Source organism: Mytilus galloprovincialis, chromosome 2 (genome assembly GCF_965363235.1).
Source record: "Mytilus galloprovincialis chromosome 2, xbMytGall1.hap1.1, whole genome shotgun sequence".
NCBI classification, from domain to species: Eukaryota; Metazoa; Mollusca; class Bivalvia; order Mytilida; family Mytilidae; genus Mytilus; species Mytilus galloprovincialis.
In genome coordinates this window covers 47,757,077-47,779,925 of record NC_134839.1, presented here as the reverse complement: position 1 = coordinate 47,779,925, position 22,849 = coordinate 47,757,077, and the positions used below count along the sequence as shown (strand labels likewise).

General features: G+C 29.7%; 1 protein-coding gene across 6 annotated transcripts in view; it reads right to left on the bottom strand.

Moving 5' to 3' along the window:
* LOC143063723 (cdc42-interacting protein 4 homolog) overlaps positions 1–22,849 on the bottom strand; it is a 41,442-nt gene that overhangs the window by 5,883 nt on the left and 12,710 nt on the right. Inside the window, exons 3-16 of one of the 6 annotated variants that reach the window (XM_076236051.1) lie at positions 22,597–22,650; positions 19,802–19,949; positions 19,053–19,115; positions 18,722–18,826; positions 14,860–14,988; positions 14,172–14,318; positions 13,116–13,337; positions 10,231–10,245; positions 7,897–8,009; positions 6,884–7,016; positions 6,215–6,372; positions 5,468–5,515; positions 3,912–3,944; positions 364–473 (exon numbers count right to left, since the gene is read on the bottom strand). In XM_076236051.1, coding sequence (XP_076092166.1) covers positions 364–473; positions 3,912–3,944; positions 5,468–5,515; positions 6,215–6,372; positions 6,884–7,016; positions 7,897–8,009; positions 10,231–10,245; positions 13,116–13,337; positions 14,172–14,318; positions 14,860–14,988; positions 18,722–18,826; positions 19,053–19,115; positions 19,802–19,949; positions 22,597–22,650 — 1,478 coding nt within the window. Of the gene's footprint in view, positions 1–363; positions 474–2,624; positions 2,658–3,911; positions 3,945–5,467; positions 5,516–6,214; positions 6,373–6,883; positions 7,017–7,896; positions 8,010–10,230; positions 10,246–13,115; positions 13,338–14,171; positions 14,319–14,859; positions 14,989–18,721; positions 18,827–19,052; positions 19,116–19,801; positions 19,950–22,596; positions 22,651–22,849 lie in introns of all 6 variants that reach the window. The other 5 variants (XM_076236050.1, XM_076236053.1, XM_076236054.1 and 2 more) reach the window with 5 other exon arrangements.

The window sequence follows — 22,849 nt, the reverse complement described above, 5'->3', positions numbered from 1 at the left end:
TCTAACAAGATTAACCCTTTCCACATTTAGTATACATATGTCCCAAGTCAGAAGCCTGTTATTCAGTTCCGGCCTTTTATAGTTTTTATTGTTGACCTATAGTTGTTACTTATTGTGTCATTTGGTTTATTGTAGAGAGTTCATACCACAACTTCAACTTTTTTTTTTATTTTTACCAATTTTTGTTTTTGTTCAAAATACAAATTATTGTATAAAAATTGCATAAAAATATCCTCATCCTTAGAAGTTTTACATTAAAAACTGTTGACTTATTTTTATTAACAGATTTACTTTAATCATAGAAACAAAGCTTCACTTAAAGGAGTCAATACATCATAATTCAACCCCGGGAATTCAACTTACCAGTAAATGAATAAAGAGCTCTACATGTGCCTATTACAGGATATTGTTCTAGAATTTCAGGATCTTCAAATTCATCAGGGCTGTGAAGTTCATCATCATCTGGTATTGAACTGGAAAACAAATGTATAACATTAAAACATGCAGAACCTTTGATGTATCAGTGATACTTGAAACTGGCAGTTGTTTTGAATATGTGCCTACCTATATATAGTGATGTTGCTTTTAAAAGCAGAATATCAGACCACTGTTGAATACAATAAAAGTTTGATGTAGAATATTGTTTTTTTATATTAACAAATTTGTATAATGTGAAACTATGAACATTACCACATTCATATTAAGTCCGCATCTACGTCACATGTTTTCACACGCTTATTGACATGTCATGATTTCTCATTGTCAGAGGTTGGCAAGTACCGTATGTGTATCACTGCTTTTATCTAATATATTTTATAATTGTATAAATAAACCAATTGTTCAAGACGTTTCGGCCATTGGCCTTCTTCAGTTGTTTATTATTCCTCTAAACTACATGGCTGCCATTTCTTTTTTCAATCATTGAAAAGATGTTATAGATAAATGTCCTTGGAAACGTCATGACGTCACAATACTTTTGTATGAATGAAAGTTAAATTATATAAGTTTTGATCAATTAAAGTCATTCCTTTTTAACGTTAATTCCAAATGGTCTAATTGTATTTAATTTTTGCATCCATTGTGCCTCAATATATCTCTTGTAATTTGCAGATTTATCGTAAATCTGTTGCAGAACCTGAACTGTGATGTCCTCTTTACAATGATCCTCTTGGTTAAAATGTTCTGCCACAGCTGTATCTCTATCAGATGGATAATATATTTTAAACAGAAATTTCAGTTGAAAATTGTAAAATGGCTATTTACATGGACTTTTTAGGACTATATCTATATACATGATTCTATGTACATGTATTTTTTGCACCTAATTCTTACACATGAGGATGTGTAATTTTATCTGAATCAGGAATTTCGTAAAAAATAAACCCCTTATAAAATCTTATAATAATTGCCACACAATAATTTACATCTGATTAGTTACAAGTAATTTACCTCAGTCAACAAAAAAACGTAATGTCTTAAGAGTGACAAAGTTAATACATTCATAAAAAAAATATAAATGAAAGGAGTCACAACTTATATTTTATAACATACAAACTTATTATTATAGTATTATAGGGCAGACATTGGTTTGCTAAATCACAGAAGACATTTCACATGAAATAGCTAAGACAAAATAATTCAAGAAAGGCAGGATGTTTAATCAAGATTAGTATTTTTTAGAAGATGAAGTTTCATTTGCAATGTTCATAGGAATAAAAAGTTTCGCTAGCTTTCATTTGATTTTGATAAAGCAAAAATAGGCTAAAGAAAACTAAGCATCTCTTTGTAAACTTAAGCAAATCATGTAAGAAATTATGAAAGAAAGTTTAGCAACTTTGCAACAAGTATTTTAGTAAAGATTTCTGAAAATAACAATTTTTAAACTTCTCAAAAAAAAGTAATGACGTTACAACATGCACATCCTTGTACCCACTGTTTTTTTTTTTAATTAGTATGGGTGTATATATATATATATTAAATCTGTAGCTCAAAGTTGGATTCATTTAGACAATCCCAAACATTTGACTTCAAGCCCTTTAAGTTTTTAAAGTACTTGATGAAGGTTTTTCCAGGAACATGTCTTTTCTCAGCTTTCAGTGTTGTTGAATTGATTGATAACCAATATCTATTTTTGTTCACATTTAAAATTTGAATAAAAAAAAAATATTACTAAGTTTACTACCAAAATGGTGCAAAAGTGTCAACCATAAGGGTAACTGTACACTTTATGCTGTTGCAGTGCTTTGGTAATGGCATGATTTTAATGTAACAATTTGATTGTAAATTTACAATATATAAATAAATAAATATTTGTATAAAAGTTACAATTCTCAAAAAAATTTCACTTAAGACAGTGTTGGCTAGTCTGTTTAGGACCTTACCTGATATAGAGCCACAATACTTCATTCAAACATGTGTCAAATATAAATATCGAAAATCAAGTCAGAGCCGTTTTTCCAACAGCTATCATTTGCAATATTGGACAATTGGTGATTATATTTTTGTATTAGTATAAGCATTAGATATAGCTATAGATAAAATAATCTCAAATAAAAGCCTTTTAGTGATTATTATTATCTACATGCAAGACCCTTATAAGGAATTTATAGACAATAATGGCCTACCTTTTTTTCTTAGGGCTGTTAGGGATGTCAGGGCTGTTGTAAAATGATTTTTCGTCAGTTATATTATTCAAATGAAATATTTACTATCAAATAAATGTTTATGATATACCCATTAAGAATTTTGCAAATCATGACTTTCATTCATTCCCTGGATGAGTTATATGTTTCTGTGTTCAACTGATCGTTCTTTTCTGAATTGATTTACCTTCAACCTGGGTGATCTGTGCTAGCATTATTTTTATCTTGAATTTCTCAGAATGAAATAATGTTTTGAAATGAAGGAAACCTTTTAGATTTAAGGAGACATAAGGAAGGTAAATAAATTGAGATGACTCGTAAATCTTTCATTTCAGTAACTAATTATCAAGTTGCACAATAAAACTTGCTAAGAATATGCACCGCCACATGAACACAGAGGGTGCTACAAATAGTGCAAATAAATGAGACAAACTTTTTAAATCAATGAACTACATGTTCAATCTTTTCTAGGTGAACCAAATAAATGTACAGATATTGAAATTAGCCAGTTTTAACTAATATCTGACAACTTCGATAATGAAGTACATGTAATTAAAATATGTCCTAGTAAACAGAATCATTAAGACATAGCTTCTATTCACAAATTCTTATTCCTTAGAAGTGATTAGTTTTGGTATTATAGAAATTTTATTTCTATTAGATTGGCAAATTATTCTTTGACTGTAATTTACGACTACATATGTTTCTATTATTATTAGCTCAAATCATCATAGAACATCATTCATCCCTTTAAACCATTAACTCTAATAGTCAACCACTCTCAACAGTTAAAATGAGTTTAGTGGTATTACCAATAAATTACTTCTGCTGATTTTGACCTAGAACAAGAAATAAAGGTCATTTTCATTTGATGCAATAACACCCTTAATTTTGTATTCAAACCCTGTAAAAAAGTAACGACTAGTTATATACCTATAATTTCTACATTTTTCAGTTTTGAAATGTTCAACAAGTCTTGGATTTTGATAACTTTGCTTTCTTGAGTATATACATATGTTAGACTTAAAAGTTTGTATGCAGAAAATTTGAAAATGGATTTGTGATAATGTTATGAGTGCAATTGTGTAAAGCACTTGTGTTTCTGTTTGCAAGCAAATGGAAAGTAGACGTGATAGACAAATGGACAGATATCCTATCATCTATTATATCTTCTAGCAAACTTCACTTCAACGTTGGATTGGTCAATTTCTAGCAATGAAACAGAGCTCAAAGGTGTGAAAGACACAGAAATGGTTTAGGTGGTATTACCAATAAATTACTTCATCTGATCTCGTCCTAGAACTAGAAATAATAATGACAAAAATTCAGTTCGCTTTGTGTAATAAAATCCCCTTACTTTGTTATAGAAATGACATTTTATTTCAAGAAAAAAATTGGTTATAATTTATACTGATATAAAAATTACTAATATATATAAATGTTGTGCTGCAATAATAAAGCTGTCAGCTGCCATCAGAAAATTTTTTTTAACATTCAGAAAATAATTTTGAGCAGATCAATTTGGGAACTAATGTAATCTACTTCTAAGATTATACAACAAAATAGCATATAAAAATTTCCATGGTGTACCCTAAAATCCTTTATATTGGGTAATTTTGGGGCACTTTATAGCTTGTTGTTCGCTGTGAGCCAAGGCTCTGCATTGAAGGCCGTACATTGACCTATAATGGTTTACTTTTATAAATTATTATTTGAATGGAGAGTTGTCTCATTGGCACTCATACCACATCTTCCTATATCTGGAACAACAATGTCCCTTGACCTTTTTATATTGGAACAACAATGTCCCTTGACCTTTTTATATTGGAACAACAATGTCCCTTGACCTTTCTAAACATAGAATAACAAAACATACACACATAAAATACATATACATTACATATACATTAATAATGAAAATTCTCCATTACTGCTTTGTAATATTATAATTGATCATTTTAAATTCTTTCTATTGCAGTATTATTATTATCAAATGAGTCCAAGGGGTCAATTTTATCTTTTGATTTTCTTTGATTAAATGGTTTCTGCAATCTGCATGTAACCCTATCATATATCAGTTTTTACTACCCGGCTAGGTTTCACTCTTTGCATAACAAAATCATTTGACATATAATCATATATTTCTTAATTCAAATGGTTTGGATTTTTTTTAATACGTGATTTAATAATTTGCTCATGTTTTGAGTCTTCTCTCACATATGTAAGCATGTAAAATCTATTAGTTGCGAATCTGTATGTTTTGCATTTTAATATCTTGTGCAGGAAACAGAGACAAAGAAACATGGTGAGTTTGGATTATATTAAACTTTTTTTTTTTAAGTACACAAAGCCACACAATAATAAGACATGGTAAGGAAAACCCAGCAATTTATGTCAACTTAGATGAAATAAAAAATAATAAAAGTATTAAAACAAAAAAAGTATTAAAAAAAAAATTAAAGAGAAGGAAAAACACTACATCGTCATTTTTTAAAGATTATTCTTATAAGCTTTTCAAATAGCGTAAGCTAATATTTTTTAAATAGCGTAAAAAAAGAAATAAATATTCTCTACATTAACAAATATTTGTCTTTCTTATTGCAACTTTTTTTCTTTCAATAACACATGTAAAAAAAATATTTTAATCCTGCAATTTAATCTCCCACTTTTCCTTTTAAACATAATTTACATGTTCTTATTCACAAATCTTTTTCTAAATGCGAAGTAATTAAAGCGACCCATTGCTGAATTTTTTAAAACATATTCTTGATTCTACAAGATGCTACGGACAGAAAACTACACTTCTACTTTTACAAAGGTCAAACCTGCTATATGGTGGAGGCCAATTATTTGAACTGTTTCTACTATAACCCCTGAAATATTTCATTACAGAAAACACAAACTAAAACCCACAGCTAATAATGAACGTAATAAGATGCACACAACATAAAATCAGTGATTTGATGAAAATGATAAAAGAAAAGTGATTAAACATAAAATGAAACAGCAAATAAAATAAGCTGATTTAAATTGAGAAACTGGGATTTCATTATTTTCTTTTTTTAACAAAATGTTTAAAGTCTTTTTATTTTTGCATTTTTAATTCCAATTGAAAGCATCTTATTTTTTTTTTGCATTTCAAATTCAGTTCGAAATCAAATACATTTGAATCTATATGTGAAAGTCATTAAACATTGCCCATTTCAATAAATCTATTACTACTTTTCATACAACAGTTGCATGAAAATTCTCACTATATATCTCAGTTTCCATAAAAAACAATTATTATCCACACAAAAAAAAGACATGATTTTTACATCACATTAAATATCTATTCTTAGTAACAATAAATATCTATTCCTAGTAACTAACCATGCTCATGCATCATGTACCAAGTTTGTTGGAAATTTTTCTGAAATGTTGCTAAAATTATTTCAACATTTAATAATAATTGGTAAAGCACACACCGGCTAGTACTTTTCATAAAAAATCGCAAGCATATGAGAAATTTATATTCAGTAGAAGAATACATAGTTTTCATATAATAAATATATTTTGTGATAAATACATACGTATAGACATCGTTATTAGGCTGTTGTATACTAGGAGGTGGAGGAATTATGTTAGGATCTCGATTAACGCTACCATCAGATGTACTTCGGGACAGAGAATCATCTGACACAGCTAAACTTGTTGTACTCTTCTTCCCTTCAGCATCATCTAAATAACTCTGCAATAAATACATAGGCAAAATTATTTTGACATCAAGATCAAACTTTTATGCATTTATCAAAATAATATGTCTTTCAAAAACTGTTCCTACTTACAATTTTTTTATTTTTTAAATTTATTTATACAATTATAAAAAGTATGTTCCCTATTGGAATTTTGAAAACAAGGAATTTTTGTTATTACCAAACTCATAGGATATTTCAATGAATGGAAACCTTGATACAAATTTGAAGCAGATCTGTTAAAAAATTAAGGCTCTTTTTTCAACATTAAAATCTTAATCAATATTTTTAAGTCAACACTTCAAAAAAAAGATCCCCCATTATGAAACACATCTGTGAAAACCTTCATTCAAATTTAAAGAGGATCCCAAAAATATAAAGGTGCTAGCATAGAGACAACAAAATTATTAAAGAATGGAACAAAAACAGTTTACTTTTTAAGACTTCATTGCATGGGGTGTAAAGCTAAAACTGCAGGGAAAATTTCTATCATATTGTTATTCATACCACAAATTTCGATAATTCTTTTCGACAGCTATCTAATTTTTCACCATTTTCCTCAATTTTTTTATCTAAACTATTTGGATCTCCTAATGCTGGATTCTGTACATAAACATCTTTCATCTTTAACATGCCTTCCCTGCAAGTTCAAAAAGTATATATATTCATCTGAGATATCGCATTTACTTGTGTTGCTATCAAAATAGTTTCTTCAATATGATTTCAAAAACACAGCTAAATAAGAAAATATATCGCCTAAAGTCAACTCACTCAATCATCATTTTTACTTGGGTTATACAATTTTTAAAATAGGCACTTTTTTAAATTTGTAATGAAGCTTCTTGGTTCTCTTTCCAAAAGTGTTTGCTTTCACCACCAATTACTGCCCATGTGCTACAGTAAAGTTAAGACACCAATAATCAATTTATTACTTTAAAAAATAGGTGCATACAATGACTTACAGTAATGTTATAACATCTAAAATCTTGTGAAACTCATTAATATTTCTTTAGTTTAAGCGTTTTCCATTCATTATGTGGAAATATGAAGCAGTTCTCAAGGAACTTAATAACTTTTATTTCTGGTTTTTTGCTTGCTCTCTCACTGACATATACCTTACTCTTTCCTTCAATTATATACCTTACTTTTTCCTTCAGTCATATACATGGTAAGAAAAGATACAAAAGCTTGCTTTGTTGCTGTGTTACATATTTGTTTTTCACCATCATTTTGTACATAAATTAGGTCAATAGTTTACTCGTTTGAATTGTTTTACATCTGTCATTTTTAAAGCTGACTATGCGGTATGAGCTTTGCTCATTGTTGAAGGCTGTATGGTGACCTATAGTTGTTAATTTCTGTGTCATTTGGTCCCAGTCTTGTGAAGAGTTGTCTTATTGGTAATCATACCACATGTACTTTTTATATGCATTTTCTTTTTTTTATTATTTCAGCACTTGGAAAATCCAGCACATCATATACTGCAGGTATACACTGTTAAATAGAATTTGCTGCTATACCTCTCTGCCGTTTCCCTAGTTATTTCTTTTTTTATTGAATCTATCTTTTTCAGTAACTGTTTCTTTCTCTGACTGGGAGGTAAATCACTAAAATCTTCTTTAGGATCATCACTCTGGCAAAAGAGAAAACAACACACTTAACAATGGACCTTCTCATTCTTATATTGCTTGGATAGGTATTATGTTACTCCCTCTATAAAAGGCTGTTACATTAAAACAAACTTTGAAAATGAGGTTACCTATTACAGAAGCAAATTTGAAATGTTGAAGTGTGTACCCTGGGTCCCATGCATGTGTTCACCCCTTAAGTTAAACAGATGAACAACCAAATGTGTACAAGAATGTTTTGCAAAGAGTTTATTTTCAAATTTGGTAAGGTTTGGTGTTGTCAAAAGAAAAGGAATTACATTTTCACTTCACAATGAAGTGAATTACAAATTTATGTAAAAAGATACATCAAATGAATATTACCTTTTCAAAAAAACACATCAGTTTTTTAATGTATGGGAAACTACATTTTTTGGTAAAAACAATAAAACTGTTTTCCTACATTTGTATTACTGTGGATTCATTATTTTTCGTTGGATACCAATTTTCGTGGGTTTCGTGGGTACAGGTGAACCACGAATTAAAATGTTCAACAATTATCATATTTTCAATAGGCTTTGTATACAGAGATTTGCAAAACCACGAAATCAATTATCCACGAATATGCAAGTTTTCAGCAATCCATGAAAATTGATACCCACGAGAATAAATAAATTCACAGTAATTCACAACTAAGTACACATCAAGGTTAAAAGGTGTTTCCTCTTCTCTTCATAATAATAACACGCTGCATCTGATGCAAATATAATATATGTCATGCAATGATATAGATATATAATAAACCTATCTCTATAAACATAACATACATATATGCAAAACATGCAAGTATACCGGTGTTATTTAAATCAATTCACCTTATTTTTTTCTCTTTTACTTACACTGTTAGACATTTATTTTTTCTTTTAATAACACTGCAATACACTTATTTGTTTTCTTTGAGAAGCGCTCAAAGACACAATAAAGCGAGGTCCTATAAGCAGGGATTGAGTAAAAAAGCCAAACCTTGGAGGCAAACTTAATACAAATTGGATAAAAAAAAAATAGAAACCATATTGATGAATGCCTTTTTAGGGTAAAAGCAATACCTGTTTTGGTGATGTAAAATACATGAACGTACAATCTTAAACAAGGGATAAATTATACAACATAAATCAAGTGCCATAACTCAGACAGGGGAGAGAATTCAGACCATGCTACAGGTCATGCCCATACATACCAGCAATCCAATTATCTGAGATATGCATGGAAACAAATCAACAGATAGCTTATATATATACAGTTATACAATGATATGATAAAAGATGCATAGTGATTCTAATGAAATGATGATTCAAGCTTTTTTAGTGAAAAATATGAAAATGGAATTATACTTTCAGATTAGAATAAAATGTTCTTGAATTCTTTAGAGTAGAAGAAATCTAGTAAAATTGTTTGTTAAATTTTAAGGCATTTGACATCTCTTTATCATACTTTAAAAGTAAGAAAACTATTAACAACAACGAGTCATTCAAAATGAAAAACAGATATACAAGAAAAATACAAAATAAAAATACATGTACTTAGAAATACCTAAACAAATCAAAATTCAAGACAGGTAGGATGTTTGCAAATAAAATATACAGAAAAGAAGAAAAACATTCACATCCCACATTTCTAACACATTTTCCTTTTTATTCCCCATTTCTAAGTGTATCATAAACCATTACCAATTAAAATTGTGTTAACCGTCTACAAATATATACTACTCTAAGACTCTTAACCAAACCAAAAACTTACAAATAAAAGTGTTCCAACATTTTGCTCATACAAAAATACAAAAGTACAAATGTACTACATGTACTTATTTTTCAAAATTATAAATTATAAAATATTCTGCTAATTATTTTGCTTTGATTATTGTGTCTTTTTAATGCTTACAAAATTTTTGAACTTAAAAAATATATTCATGATATTTTTCAAGCCACAAAACAACAAAGCAATTATTTCTTGACAAAATTAGTACAGAACAGATAACGACAAACGTTTCCAAGTTTAAGTTGTATTAATAATTCTTCTTTTTCTATTATCAAAATTTCGAAAAAAGAAAAATGATGACAGAATAATTTCATCAAATTATTGCAGAGCAAAATGTTGTTGAGTGTTAAGAATGAAGCTTATGATAGTTAGTTTGACAATTAAGATGAAAGGGTACCAAGACATATACCCTGCCATTGTAATATCACTTACTCGTGTTACATTTGTCTGAAATACACCAGAATACATAACGCTACTAATAAAGCAATTGATTAATATCTAAATACCTGAAACCAAGGCATCAAAAAGGTCCTATAAATTAGTTTTAACTTAAGCTTAAGCATCCAAAAAATTTACAAAATGGTTATTTCTATTAAAACTTTTAGAAGATTTTATTGAACTTCATGGCAAGTAACTCTCAAAAATTGTCTATTTTGATCAAGAGGATCATTCAAATTGCAACTTACAGAGCAAATTCTTTTGTGATGTCAAGCACAATTCCACATGTTGTTGTTTTTTTTTTTAAATTAGAACACAGCTTTGCTTTCAAAGCGAAAGAAGAGAGTCACATTAGAATTGATATCAAAATGCAGCTGACCAGTAGCAACAAAATATCATGTGTGTAGAAAAGTTGAGATCTTCTGTAAAAGTACCATGCAAATGTCAAAGCTCATTAATGACCTGGTCAATTAATAACCTGATTATTTTTTGTCTTTTTAAAGCACTTAAAGTAATGTGACTTCAGATAAAAAATAAAACTTAGACACAGAATAGGGGTAAAATCAGGTGATGAAAAAAAAAATTGAATAAAAATAGAATCATAGTGAGAACAATACTCAGGGGGAAGGGGCAATGGGAAGTGGAGAGAAAGAAAGAATAATAAATGAAATCAATTTTTTCATAGGGTCCTGGGAGCAATTTTCTCTGTCAGCCTTGCTTATAGGTTAATACAAATGTAATCAGTAATCCGAGAACTATTATTTCTATGCAAAAGGTTATAATTCATTTGATTTTTTTTTTAATTTTTAGTCTCTTTGTTGATTATGTTTTAGTATAAAATACAACATCTGTGTTACTATTTTATCATTAAAAGGTTCCACTTATTGTATTTAGTAGTATAATGTACAGCAAGAATAGGTGCATGTCTATATTGTATAAATAATACACTAGACATAATTTAATACTAAACCATTTTTGAAACCACAGATCTTCATTATTGATGCAATATATTGTCATACAAGATTAAATAACCTTTACCCTTATTATTAACATCTTAGTTAGTAATTATTTAAAGAAAATAACATCTCTGTCAGGGTTAAGAGTCCTGTTCCCATAGAATATTTGAAAATAAATGTGCGCCATTTGATTTTGAAATGTTTTGGATGATTAATTTTGCAGTAGTACATTTGTAAGTACAAGTAATTAATACAAATTAAAATGATTAAAAAAAGTTACTTTTTATTTAAATTTAAATGGCATATATATATGAGTTACCTGATATATTTTATATGATTTATGCTAAAATAAATGGTATATTAAAAGTAAAGTATTATTAATTATAACCTGCTGACCATGCTGACCAACATAATAAACTCTTAATGGGAAATCCATGACCCATGATATAACATGTAGCATAAATATCTAGCATAATTATTTTTAAAACAAAGACCAAAAATACTAAAAATATCAATCCGAAAAATTGTCTTGGACTGCTTTTGATTTAGGTTTAGTGTAAGAGTACATAATTGTGTTGTCTTATCTTAACCTGGATGTTACATGTATATTCAAATCATAAATTTCAAAATAATCAATTAAAAATAAAAGTTTGCATACAAGCCATAGCAAAGCAAAGAGTTCAACGCAGGTTATCTGCAATTTAGTATGAAATTTAATTATAAGATAAGTGCCTTAAAATCAACAGAAACTATAAGATGATGACATGATGTAATGGTAAAGAGAAACATGATATAGAAGATATGATACCCTACAGGCTCAGCAAGAAATAACTCTCAAGTTCCAGCAAGCAATATACAAGTACATGACATACACTAAAGTGCAGTACAGATCTGATGGAATTTACACTTTCCCCAGGCACTAAATGATATCTCTTCTTCACTCTGTTTTCAACTGGTGCTTATATTTGAAATAATGATGACTGCATTTTTAATCATTGATTATTGAAAGGGGATGGCTCTTTGATTTGATTTTCAAATTTAGTTAAATTTAAAAGAATGCCAAACAATTATACACATACATGCAAATTTTATTATTTATTTTAAAAGATTTAAATTAAATGTCACTTTTTGAGATCAGATTTATTTTAGGGGGGGGGGGGTAATCAGGTCCTGAAAACAAATTGTTCTGGATAGATTCACTAATGCAGGATCCTTGTGGCTTAATGGGAAGTGTAATATCCATAGGACTTGCTAGCACTAAATATACACCAACATCTATTACATGGTAATTATGCAACATATATGGAACCCACAGATAATCAAACTTTAAGTATTAAGTCAATAGGAAAAATCAACTATAAATCATTCTAATAACTTATCCAGTATAAAAAAATAAAAATAAATTATCAAAGAAATACAGCCAAATTGTTTAAGTATGTGTAATATACTGGATTAAGGATGTCTATTTGTTAAGTGAACCATTACTTCTTCATTATCCCTGTTTAAGTATTTGGTCACTCTTAAGTTGTTTTTTTAACAATATTTGATTTGATTTAATAGCAGTTATAGACAATTTCGTTCCCACTAATTAACAAAAAGTAAAAAAAAAGAAAGATACCAAACCCCAAAACAAAACTGATTGCAGATTCAATTTTTGCATGTCCACTTTAACTATTTATTCTGGACACACTCATGTAATTCAACAATAACAGAAATCTTGAATTCAGTAATTTTATCCAAGTTTTCATTGCGTTTACAAAAAATTGTCAATACATTGTATATTAACCATACAATGTTAAGATGAAAGTGAGAGGAAATATTTCTCCAAGAAATTCTGATCGATAGTTGAAGTGTCCAATAGTTATGAAAATGAGACTGAGCATTAAAAAAAATATCATATAATTCAAATTTTCTGAATCTCACCTTTGAAGAGCTAAATAATCCTAATATACCAGTTCTTTTCTTTGATTTTCCTCCACTTACAGTTTGGCGCACACTACCTTTTTCAAGATTTAAATTTTTGGGTGTTGTTAATGTATTTCCATTACGTCCATCGGGAACTTGTGAATTACTTAAGTCATCAAACGCAATGTCCGAAGGAATTGGATAACCAGATTTATATTTATTAACAACAGATCTCGAATCCTAAAAACAATAATCATATTTTTATTTACAACTGATCTTGAATCCTAAAAACAATAATCAATGTGAAATTTCAATGTGTGTTATATTTATACTAATGTGTCCTTAATCTAAATTAGTCATCATATAATATAAACTCTACAATACTTCAGTGTTTATTTGAAGCAATATGTTACTCTTCATATCCCATATATATGAAAAGTAAATTTAAAGTGTAGTATATTCTATGTAAATACAATATATAACAAATGCCTTTTTCCCCATTATTTAATTAATGAATTATAACAATGCTTTTTCTTTACTATATAGGTTTGCATTGCTCAGTCTTTAAGTTATATATGCTGCATTTTGTATACTGTTGTTTTTGTATTTCTGGTTGTTTTATGTCCACTGATTTTTGTTTAGTATGTGTATAATGGTGACCATGAAATACACTCATTACATATTTTGTTGAGTATGTTTGTTTTTTGGGGCATTTTAATAATATTTTTACATCGGAATTGTCCATCTATACCAACTAAATCCATGAAAATTAGTATCCAACAAATGATAACGAATCCACATTAGAACAAATAGTGTTGACATACCTCCATAGGGTTTATAGAATTTCACATAATAAGAGATAGTGTTGACATACCTCCATAGCTTTTATAAAATTTCACATTATAAGAGATAGTGTTGACCTACCTCCATAGCGTTTATAGAATTTCACATAATAACAGATAGTGTTGACATACCTCCATAGCGTTTATAGAATTGAACAATATAAGAGATAGTGTTGATATACCTCCATAGCATTTAAAGACTTGTACATTATAAGAAATAGTGTTGACATACCTCCACAGCGTTTATAGAATCTGATGCTTTCACCATTCCATCTATACATGTATTTATTATAGGAATGATATTCCTTTCAATGTCAGCACTTTGTTTTATATAACTTTTCATTTTATCTATTCTGTTTTCATCTATATTCTGCAATCTCTATTGGAGAAAAAAGAAGAAAATAAATAAACTTTTTTCATACATCTGAAATATTTCTTTTATAATACAATCTAGATTTTTAAAATGTGTATCTCCTAATCTGTATGCGATACAAGCAATTCAAGCCAGATGAAATCAATGAACAATTCAGTATGCTTCCAGTGAAGTCATTTGCCCCCATGGTGGTATTTTTTTAGAGAAATTTTTCTAATCAAAACATCTTCCTGTCTTTAAGGTATTTTACATATAAACGATTTAACTGCTTATATACTTGAAAATGCTTGACAGTGGCCGACTTGTGTTCAACTTTTTCTAAAACATTTTTTACATGTTTAAGTTACTGTGAAATTAGAAATTAATAGATCTTGTTTTTTTTACATAAAAAATTCGACAATATGAATCATCAGCAGTAGACTGACACTTACAAATACCTGGGTTTACTTGAAGCACAAGGTATTCATAGACAGACTTCAGTTTATTACCAGAAACACATTAAAATATTTTGTATTACCTGAAGCACTTTGGACACATTTTGTATTACCTGAAACACTTGTGGCATGTGTGTATGATAGTGTTCATGTTGATGCTGATTGGTTTGCTGTAGTTGAGAAGCGTATTCATTTTTACAATCGTCACTTTGTTGACTTTTCAACATCATGTTATTCCGATGCTACAAACAGAAAGAAAGAATTTCACTAAAAACATACAACAAAGAAACTTGCTGAGCTTATGAATCAATTAATTTTTCTTCAGCTTCTGTAAGATGTGTGTATAAAAACCTGTTATTTAACATTTAATTGTCAGCCCATGAAGTAACAATAACATTTGAATGACTCAGAGATGACCAGTCTTTGCTCTTTATCCTCAATGTTGCTTGCATAGTTAAGAAGTAGCAATTATAATTTTAAGTCATCTGTTTGAATTTTAATGAAGGCAATGACTTCACACCTTGATGCTCACATAGGCAGTTTTGTATGGTCAGTGTCCCATAAATTGAAATAAGGATTATTTTCTATTACAAACTAGAGGCTCTAAAGAGCCTGTGTCGCTCACCTTGGTCCATGTGAATATTAAACAATGGACACAGATGGATTCATGACAAAATTGTGTTTTGGTGATGGTGATGTGTTTGTAGATCTTACTTTACTAAACATTCTTGCTGCTTACAATTATCTCTATCTATAACAGTACTTTCTGTGGAAAATGTTATTGAAAATCTTCAAATTTTAAGAAAATTGTTAAAAATTGACTATGAAGGGCAATAACTCCTTAGGGGGTCAATTGACTATTTTGGTCAGACTGACTTATTTTTAGTTCTTACTTTGCTGTACATTATTGCTGTTTACAGTTTATCTCTATCTATAATAATATTCAAGATAATAACAAAAAAACAGCAAAATTTCCTCAAAATTACCAATTCAGGGGCAGCAACCTAACAACCGTTTATCCGATTCATCTGAAAATTTCAGGGCAGATAGATCGTGACCTGATCAACAATTTTACTTCCTCTCAGATTTGCTCTTAATGCTTTTGTTTTTGAGTTATAAGCCAAAAACTGCATTTTACCCCCATGTTCTATTTTTAGCCAAGGTGGCCATCTTGGTTTGTTGGCGGAGTTACCGGACACATTTTTTTAACTAGATACCCAATGATGATTATGGCTAAGTTTGGTTAAATTTGGCACAGTAGTTTCAGAGGAGAAGATTTTTCTAAAAGATTACTAAGATTTACGAACTAGAGGCTCTAAAGAGCCTGTGTCGCTCACCTTGGTCTATGTGAATATTAAACAAAGGAAGCAGATGGATTCATGACAGAATTGTGTTTTGGTGATGGTGATGTGTTTGTACATCTTACTTTACTGAACATTCTTGCTACTTACAATTATCTCTATCTATAATGAACTTGGCCCAGTAGTTTCAGTGGAAAATGTTAGTTAAAATTTACAAATTTTATGAAAATTGTTAAAAATTGACTACAAAGGACAATAACTCCTTAGGGGTCAATTGACCATTTCCGTCATGTTGACTTATTTGTAAATCTTACTTTGCTTAACATTATTGATGTTTACAGTTTATCTCTATCTATAATAATATTCAAGATAATAACCAAAAACAGCAAAATGTCCTTAAAATTACCAATTCAGGGGCAGCAACCTATCAACGGGTTGTCCAATTCATCTCAAAATTTCAAGGCAGATAGATATTGACCTGATAAACAATTTTACCCACGTCAGATCTGCTCTAAATGCTTTGGCTTTTGAGTGATAAGCCAAAAACTGCATTTTACCCCTATGTTCTATTTTTAGCCATGGCGGCCATCTTGGTTGGTTGGCCAGGTCACCGGACACAATTTTTTAACAAGATACCCCAATGATGATTGTGGTCAAGTTTGGTTTAATTTGGCCTAGTAGTTTCAGAGGAGAAGATTTTTGTAAAAGATGACTAAGATTTACGAAAAATGGTTAAAAATTGACTATTAAGGGCAATAACTCCTAAAGGGGTCAACAGACCATTTTGGTCATGTTGACTTATTTGTAAATCTTACTTTGCTTAACATTATTGATGTTTACAGTTTATCTCTATCTATAATAATATTCAAGATAACAACCAAAAACAGCAAAATTTCCTTAAAATTACCAATTCAGGGGCAGCAACCCAACAACAGGTTGTCAGATTCATCTGAAAATTTCAGGGCAGATAGATCTTGACCTGATAAACAATTTAACCCCGTGTCAGATTTGCTCTAAAGGCTGCGGTTTCAGAGTTATAAGCCAAAAACTGCATTTTACCCCTATGTTCTATTTTTAGCCATGGCGGCCATCTTGGTTGGTTGGCCAGGTCACGAGACACAATTTTTAAACTAGATACCCCAATGATGATTGTGGCCAAGTTTGGTTTAATTTGGCCAAGTAGTTTCAGGAGAGGATTTTTGTAAAAGATAACTAAGATTTACGAAAAATGGTTAAAAATTGACTATAAAGGGCAATAACTCCTAAAGAAATCAACAGACCATTTTGGTTTTGTTGAATTATTTGTAGATCTTACTTTGCTGAACATTTTTGCTGTTTACAGTTTATCTCTATCTATAATAATATTCAAGATAATAACCAAAAACAGCAAAATGTCCTTAAAATTACCAATTCAGGGGCAGCAACCTATCAACGGGTTGTCCAATTCATCTCAAAATTTCAGGGCAGATAGATATTGACCTGATAAATAATTTTACCCACGTCAGATCTGCTCTAAATGCTTTGGCTTTTGAGTGATAAGCCAAAAACTGCATTTTACCCCTATGTTCTATTTTTAGCCATGGCGGCCATCTTGGTTGGTTGGCCAGGTCACCGGACACAATTTTTTAACAAGATACCCCAATGATGATTGTGGTCAAGTTTGGTTTAATTTGGCCTAGTAGTTTCAGAGGAGAAGATTTTTGTAAAAGATGACTAAGCTTTACGAAACATGGTTAAAAATTGACTATTAAGGGCAATAACTCCTAAAGGGGTCAACAGACCATTTTGGTCATGTTGACTTATTTGTAGATCTTACTTTACTGAACATTTTTGCTGTTTACAGTTTATCTCTATCTATGATAATATTCAAGATAATAACCAAAAACAGCAAAATTTCCTTAAAATTACCAATTCAGGGGCAGCAACCTATCAACGGGTTGTCTGATTCATCTCAAAATTTCAGGGCAGATAGATCTTGACCTGATTAACAATTTTACCCCACGTCAGATTTGCTCTAAATGCTTTGGTTTTTGAGTTATAAGCCAAAAACTGCATTTTACCCCTATGTTCTATTTTTAGCCATGGCGGCAATCTTGGTTGGTTGGCCGGGTCACCGGACACAATTTTTAAACTAGATACCCTAATAATGATTGTGGCCAAATTTGGTAAAAATTGGCCCAGTAGTTTCAGAGGAGAAGATTTTTGTAAAAGCTAACGACGAACGACGACGACGACGGACGACGGACGCCAAGTGATGAAAAAAGCTCACTTGGCCCTTTGGGCCAGGTGAGCTAAAAATGTATGGGGAATTAGTCAATGGGACACAGATGGATGCCCCTGCATGCATTTAACATTAAAAAGGGACATTACTCATGAACAGTAAAAGTGACGCTACCCAAATACCTACTTGATCTGAGTTTTGTGGTAATAAGCATTGTGTATAAGTTTCATAACATCTGATTGAGGTAAACTTCCAGTTTAGAAGGGAAACGAAAAATTCAGCAAATTTCAATTTGTAAAGAGGCATAATAATATAAATATCCTGGTTATCACAAAAATTTTGGTTTTTCAGTTTTTTTTTTTATTCTTTTCAGGTATCGTTATTACCAACGACGTTTAAATATTTTCTTTTTTTTCATTGTTATTTTTTTCTATTTTCAAAGAGTAGTAATACCTTTTCCACCTCTGCTCTAGAGAGGTTAATATCAGCATCTGCCCTTCTATAGGCATCTGTAGCTTTTTCAGCTTCCCTAAATGCTTTTTCATATTGCTTTTCTCTCTGTAAATAAATATCATATGAATTTTATGTTTGTTTTAATTTTGCAATACAAACAGAACAAGTTAAAAAAATAATTTAAAGCTTTTTAATACTGACAGGAAATCAAATAATTCAAAATGCTCTGCTTCATGTATTGTTCTCAAAAAAATAATTTACCAAATGTAGACATTTTATCCTAATATTGAGTTTTATCTTAAAGGACATAGTTTTTTTTAAATAATCATACCTTTTCTAGTTGAGCAAGTGATGCTTTTAACTGTTCCTGTATTTTAGCACCTTCTTGAAGTTCCTGTAAAACAGACACATTAGAGATTAATTTTTGAGTTATCTTCATAAACAAATTAGAGAGTAATCTTCATAGTTATCTTCATAGACAAATTAAAGAGTTATCTTCATAGACAAATTAGAATGTTATCTTCATAGACAAATTAGAGATATGATTTATATCTTAGTTTGTTCTATGGTTCATCTTCATAAATATTCAGTCTCACCAGTATATTTGTTATATAAGCACAGCCATATTCTACACAGCTGATGTCTGCTTTAGATCCTAATATTTTCTTTCGTTATAACCACTTTATTTTGTATCTACTGTACTGTCTACTACAAAAATGTGTATGTCCAAATATTTTTTCAATATTTGCCCCTATGAAATTTGCTAGAAATTGCCCCTATGAAATTAACTAGAAATTCTACGAGTTTAGTGTTATCTGAATACACCATATTTCTCCTTTTATTAGCAATTGATGAGATGGTGTATCCTATGAATGACCATTGCACTCACTGACTCAAAATAATTGAGATTACTTTGTTAAGATTTTGTTAAATTCTTAAACTTTTTCAGGTAATCTAACCAGAGGAAAGTTCAAAATTTGGGTTTTTTAAGAGTGAAATTCCTAATTTAATGGGCATGATTTATCTATAAATTCCATACAGCCTAAAAATGTTATAGGGAATAAATATTTTCAAAGTTACCTTTTTCCTATCTTGTTTATAGTCTTGTATAAGATTACTTAAATCTTTCATAACATTTCCTTGTGTGTTTTCTGCTATAACTTCGTGTTGACCAGCCAAATCATGTAGTTCTTTCAATAAATCCCAGAATGCTCTAGCCCAGGAAAATCTAAAAAGAAAACAGTTATTTAGTTCAAAAATAACTTGAATTTAAAGATCTGGTCACTAAATCCATTGAAGATATATTGTTCTGGTTAAACATGGTAAAGATATAAACATCTTAACTGTACAGACAGGTAAGAGTTATCTTTCCTTGTATAAATGTGAGTTCAACATAAACAATTCATAGCCCACAAATTAAGAGCCACCTATTCAATGCTATTATATGAATGACTTTTCATAGTATTTATTATTTTATTAATTTCTGGATGAGTCAAGGTCAAGACACAACATTGGTTTACATATAATAATAATTATAGATTATCGTTGATCATCTCAACGAGATTGATTTTCTCGCTTGAGCCGGGATGGCGAAAGCGAGAAAGGCAATCGAGTTGAGATGACCAATGATAATCTATTTATCGCTATTTTACCTATGACGACATGGTCAATTTCATGTCAATTTCGTTAGCAACGCCACGTGCCTGCTTAGTTTCTTGCGATAATTTTCCATCTCAAGCAGGTAGAATGATATGAAAAATTATCACAAAAAAAGATCAAAGGAAAAATGCACAAAATAGCGATAACATGAATTATATGATGAAACTAGCCATATCAAATTATATACTTCATGAACTTGTTCATCAGAATTTTGCTGATAAAAATAGGGGATAATACATCATGTATTTCACACTTTTTTCCATGAATTTACATTTAATTATATGCATAGGAAATAAAATACTGAAGAATCATCAATTTTAACAGTATAATATTTTGTTGATTTCATTAGAAAATTAAGAGGTGTTAAATCTAATTAAATTTTGATTGAAAAACTTTAGAGAACTCTAACAGGCTAGAGATGTAGTTGAAAAACAATTCAAAGCATTCAATTGGAATTCTTGAAGATGACCCATTTAACTATTTTATTTAGATCTGACCCATTTAACTATTTTATTTAGATCCGACCCATTTTACTATTTTATTTAGATCTGACCCATTTAACTATTTTATTTAGATCTGACCCATTTAACTATTTTATTTAGATCTGACCCATTTAACTATTTTATTTAGATCTGACCCATCTAACTATTTTATTTAGATCTGACCCATTTAACTATTTTATTTAGATCTCTGTGATGGTTGAATGATTCGTATAGTAAATAACTTCACATAAAGGAGAAACAAGTTTAAAGTTAAAACATTACACACATTTGTATATGGTCAAGGGCAAATTCAAAACATCTGACCCCTAAGACCTTAAAACATATTTGCCTCTTTTAAGAAAATGTGTATTTGCAATTATAATTTTTTTCCAAGTGTACTTGCATAACAAGTATAGAATAGAACAACCCTTGACACACATATAAAATGACAGTAATTATGGCATGTCACACAACTTTAAAATGTTACTGAATGCAGATTACAAATAATTGCTTCATGTGTATCAAAGATTGATTCCTTGTTTTTAAGAGTAGCACAAAGTATAGTATATTACGATTCTTTTTTAATGGAGATTGGATTTGTACTGTTGTCTATGGACAGGGAGTTGTTGAAATTAAAAAAAAAACGTTGAACTCAAAATTTTATCCAATATTACAACCTAACATGGAATTACAAATCATATTACAATTTCCTGTAATAGTTCAGGGAAATATTATACTGCCTTGTTATAAGTGTCTTCTCAAAATTCATACTACAAAGAGAAACCAAAAATAGAAAATCTTTTCCTTTCACTTAATTACTTCCTTCTTAAATTCTTTTAAGAAAAAACAAATAACTAAAATCAATCTTATATGCACAAACCACCAATTTCCTCATCATATGCAGAACAATACAAAAATCGAAAGCCAAAATCAATAATACATATAAATTTTTGAATTCAATCAGCATATCTTATTATCTCATATCCCATTTCATCTCTTGATCAACGATAATTGAACAGAAAGTTACATTCACAATTTCCTAAGGAAATACATTATCCCTTTAATTCTAGGTTGAAGAAGGTCAAATTCAGAACAACTTGAGTTCAATTACAAACATCCTTCCGTGAATTAATAGGTTAGACCACAATGTTTTATAGGATTAACTACAATTAGGTTCTATTTGGAAGGCATTTATCCTAGTTGTGCACATTTAGACTATGATAATCATATAATAATACAGATTACACATTTACTCTCTTTTTATAGCACTCTGTTAATCCTTTCCTTTTTATCCGTGATTACAATATCATAACAACCAAAACTACACATATGATAACAAACTTATACTGGTTTTTGAAAAGTTCAATCTAAATTAACTCTTTAGCTAAATAAGAATTGTAAAAATATGGAGAAAATTTAGCTTAGCCAAACAGCCTGTTCAATTTTAGATTTATCTGAGTTAGGTTGAAGTAATTTTGGTTGCAACACCAAACATTTTCATAACATTCCTGATACAATCATTTAAAATAAACTGACTAAGGTCTGTTTACTTATAAACAGTTTGGGATATAAAAAAAATCAATCTTTATAGCCGTTTAATAAACTAGATAAAATGTAAATGAATTGCTAAATTTTAGAATCAAGATCTTGTAATAACACTAATCTAGAGTTCATATGATTTTAAATAAGTGACCAGTCTTCCCACAATTCCTTGCAAAAACTTATCCTACGTACTGTCCATATTCCTCTTCATCTTTCTTTTTTGGTTGGTAATTCTTTACAAGTCTTCTGCAATTAAAAATCTTTCTTTTAGTATTTTTTACTAGCATGCATTAACAAATTTGCCTACTCATTTGAGAGACTTTGGAATGATAACTGATCTTTGACAGTCTATTTTTACTTTTAAAAAAAATATGCCAATTGAAATCTTGATCTTTTTATACATATATATAAATATGATATACACCTTTCTATTGTAAAAGCATTA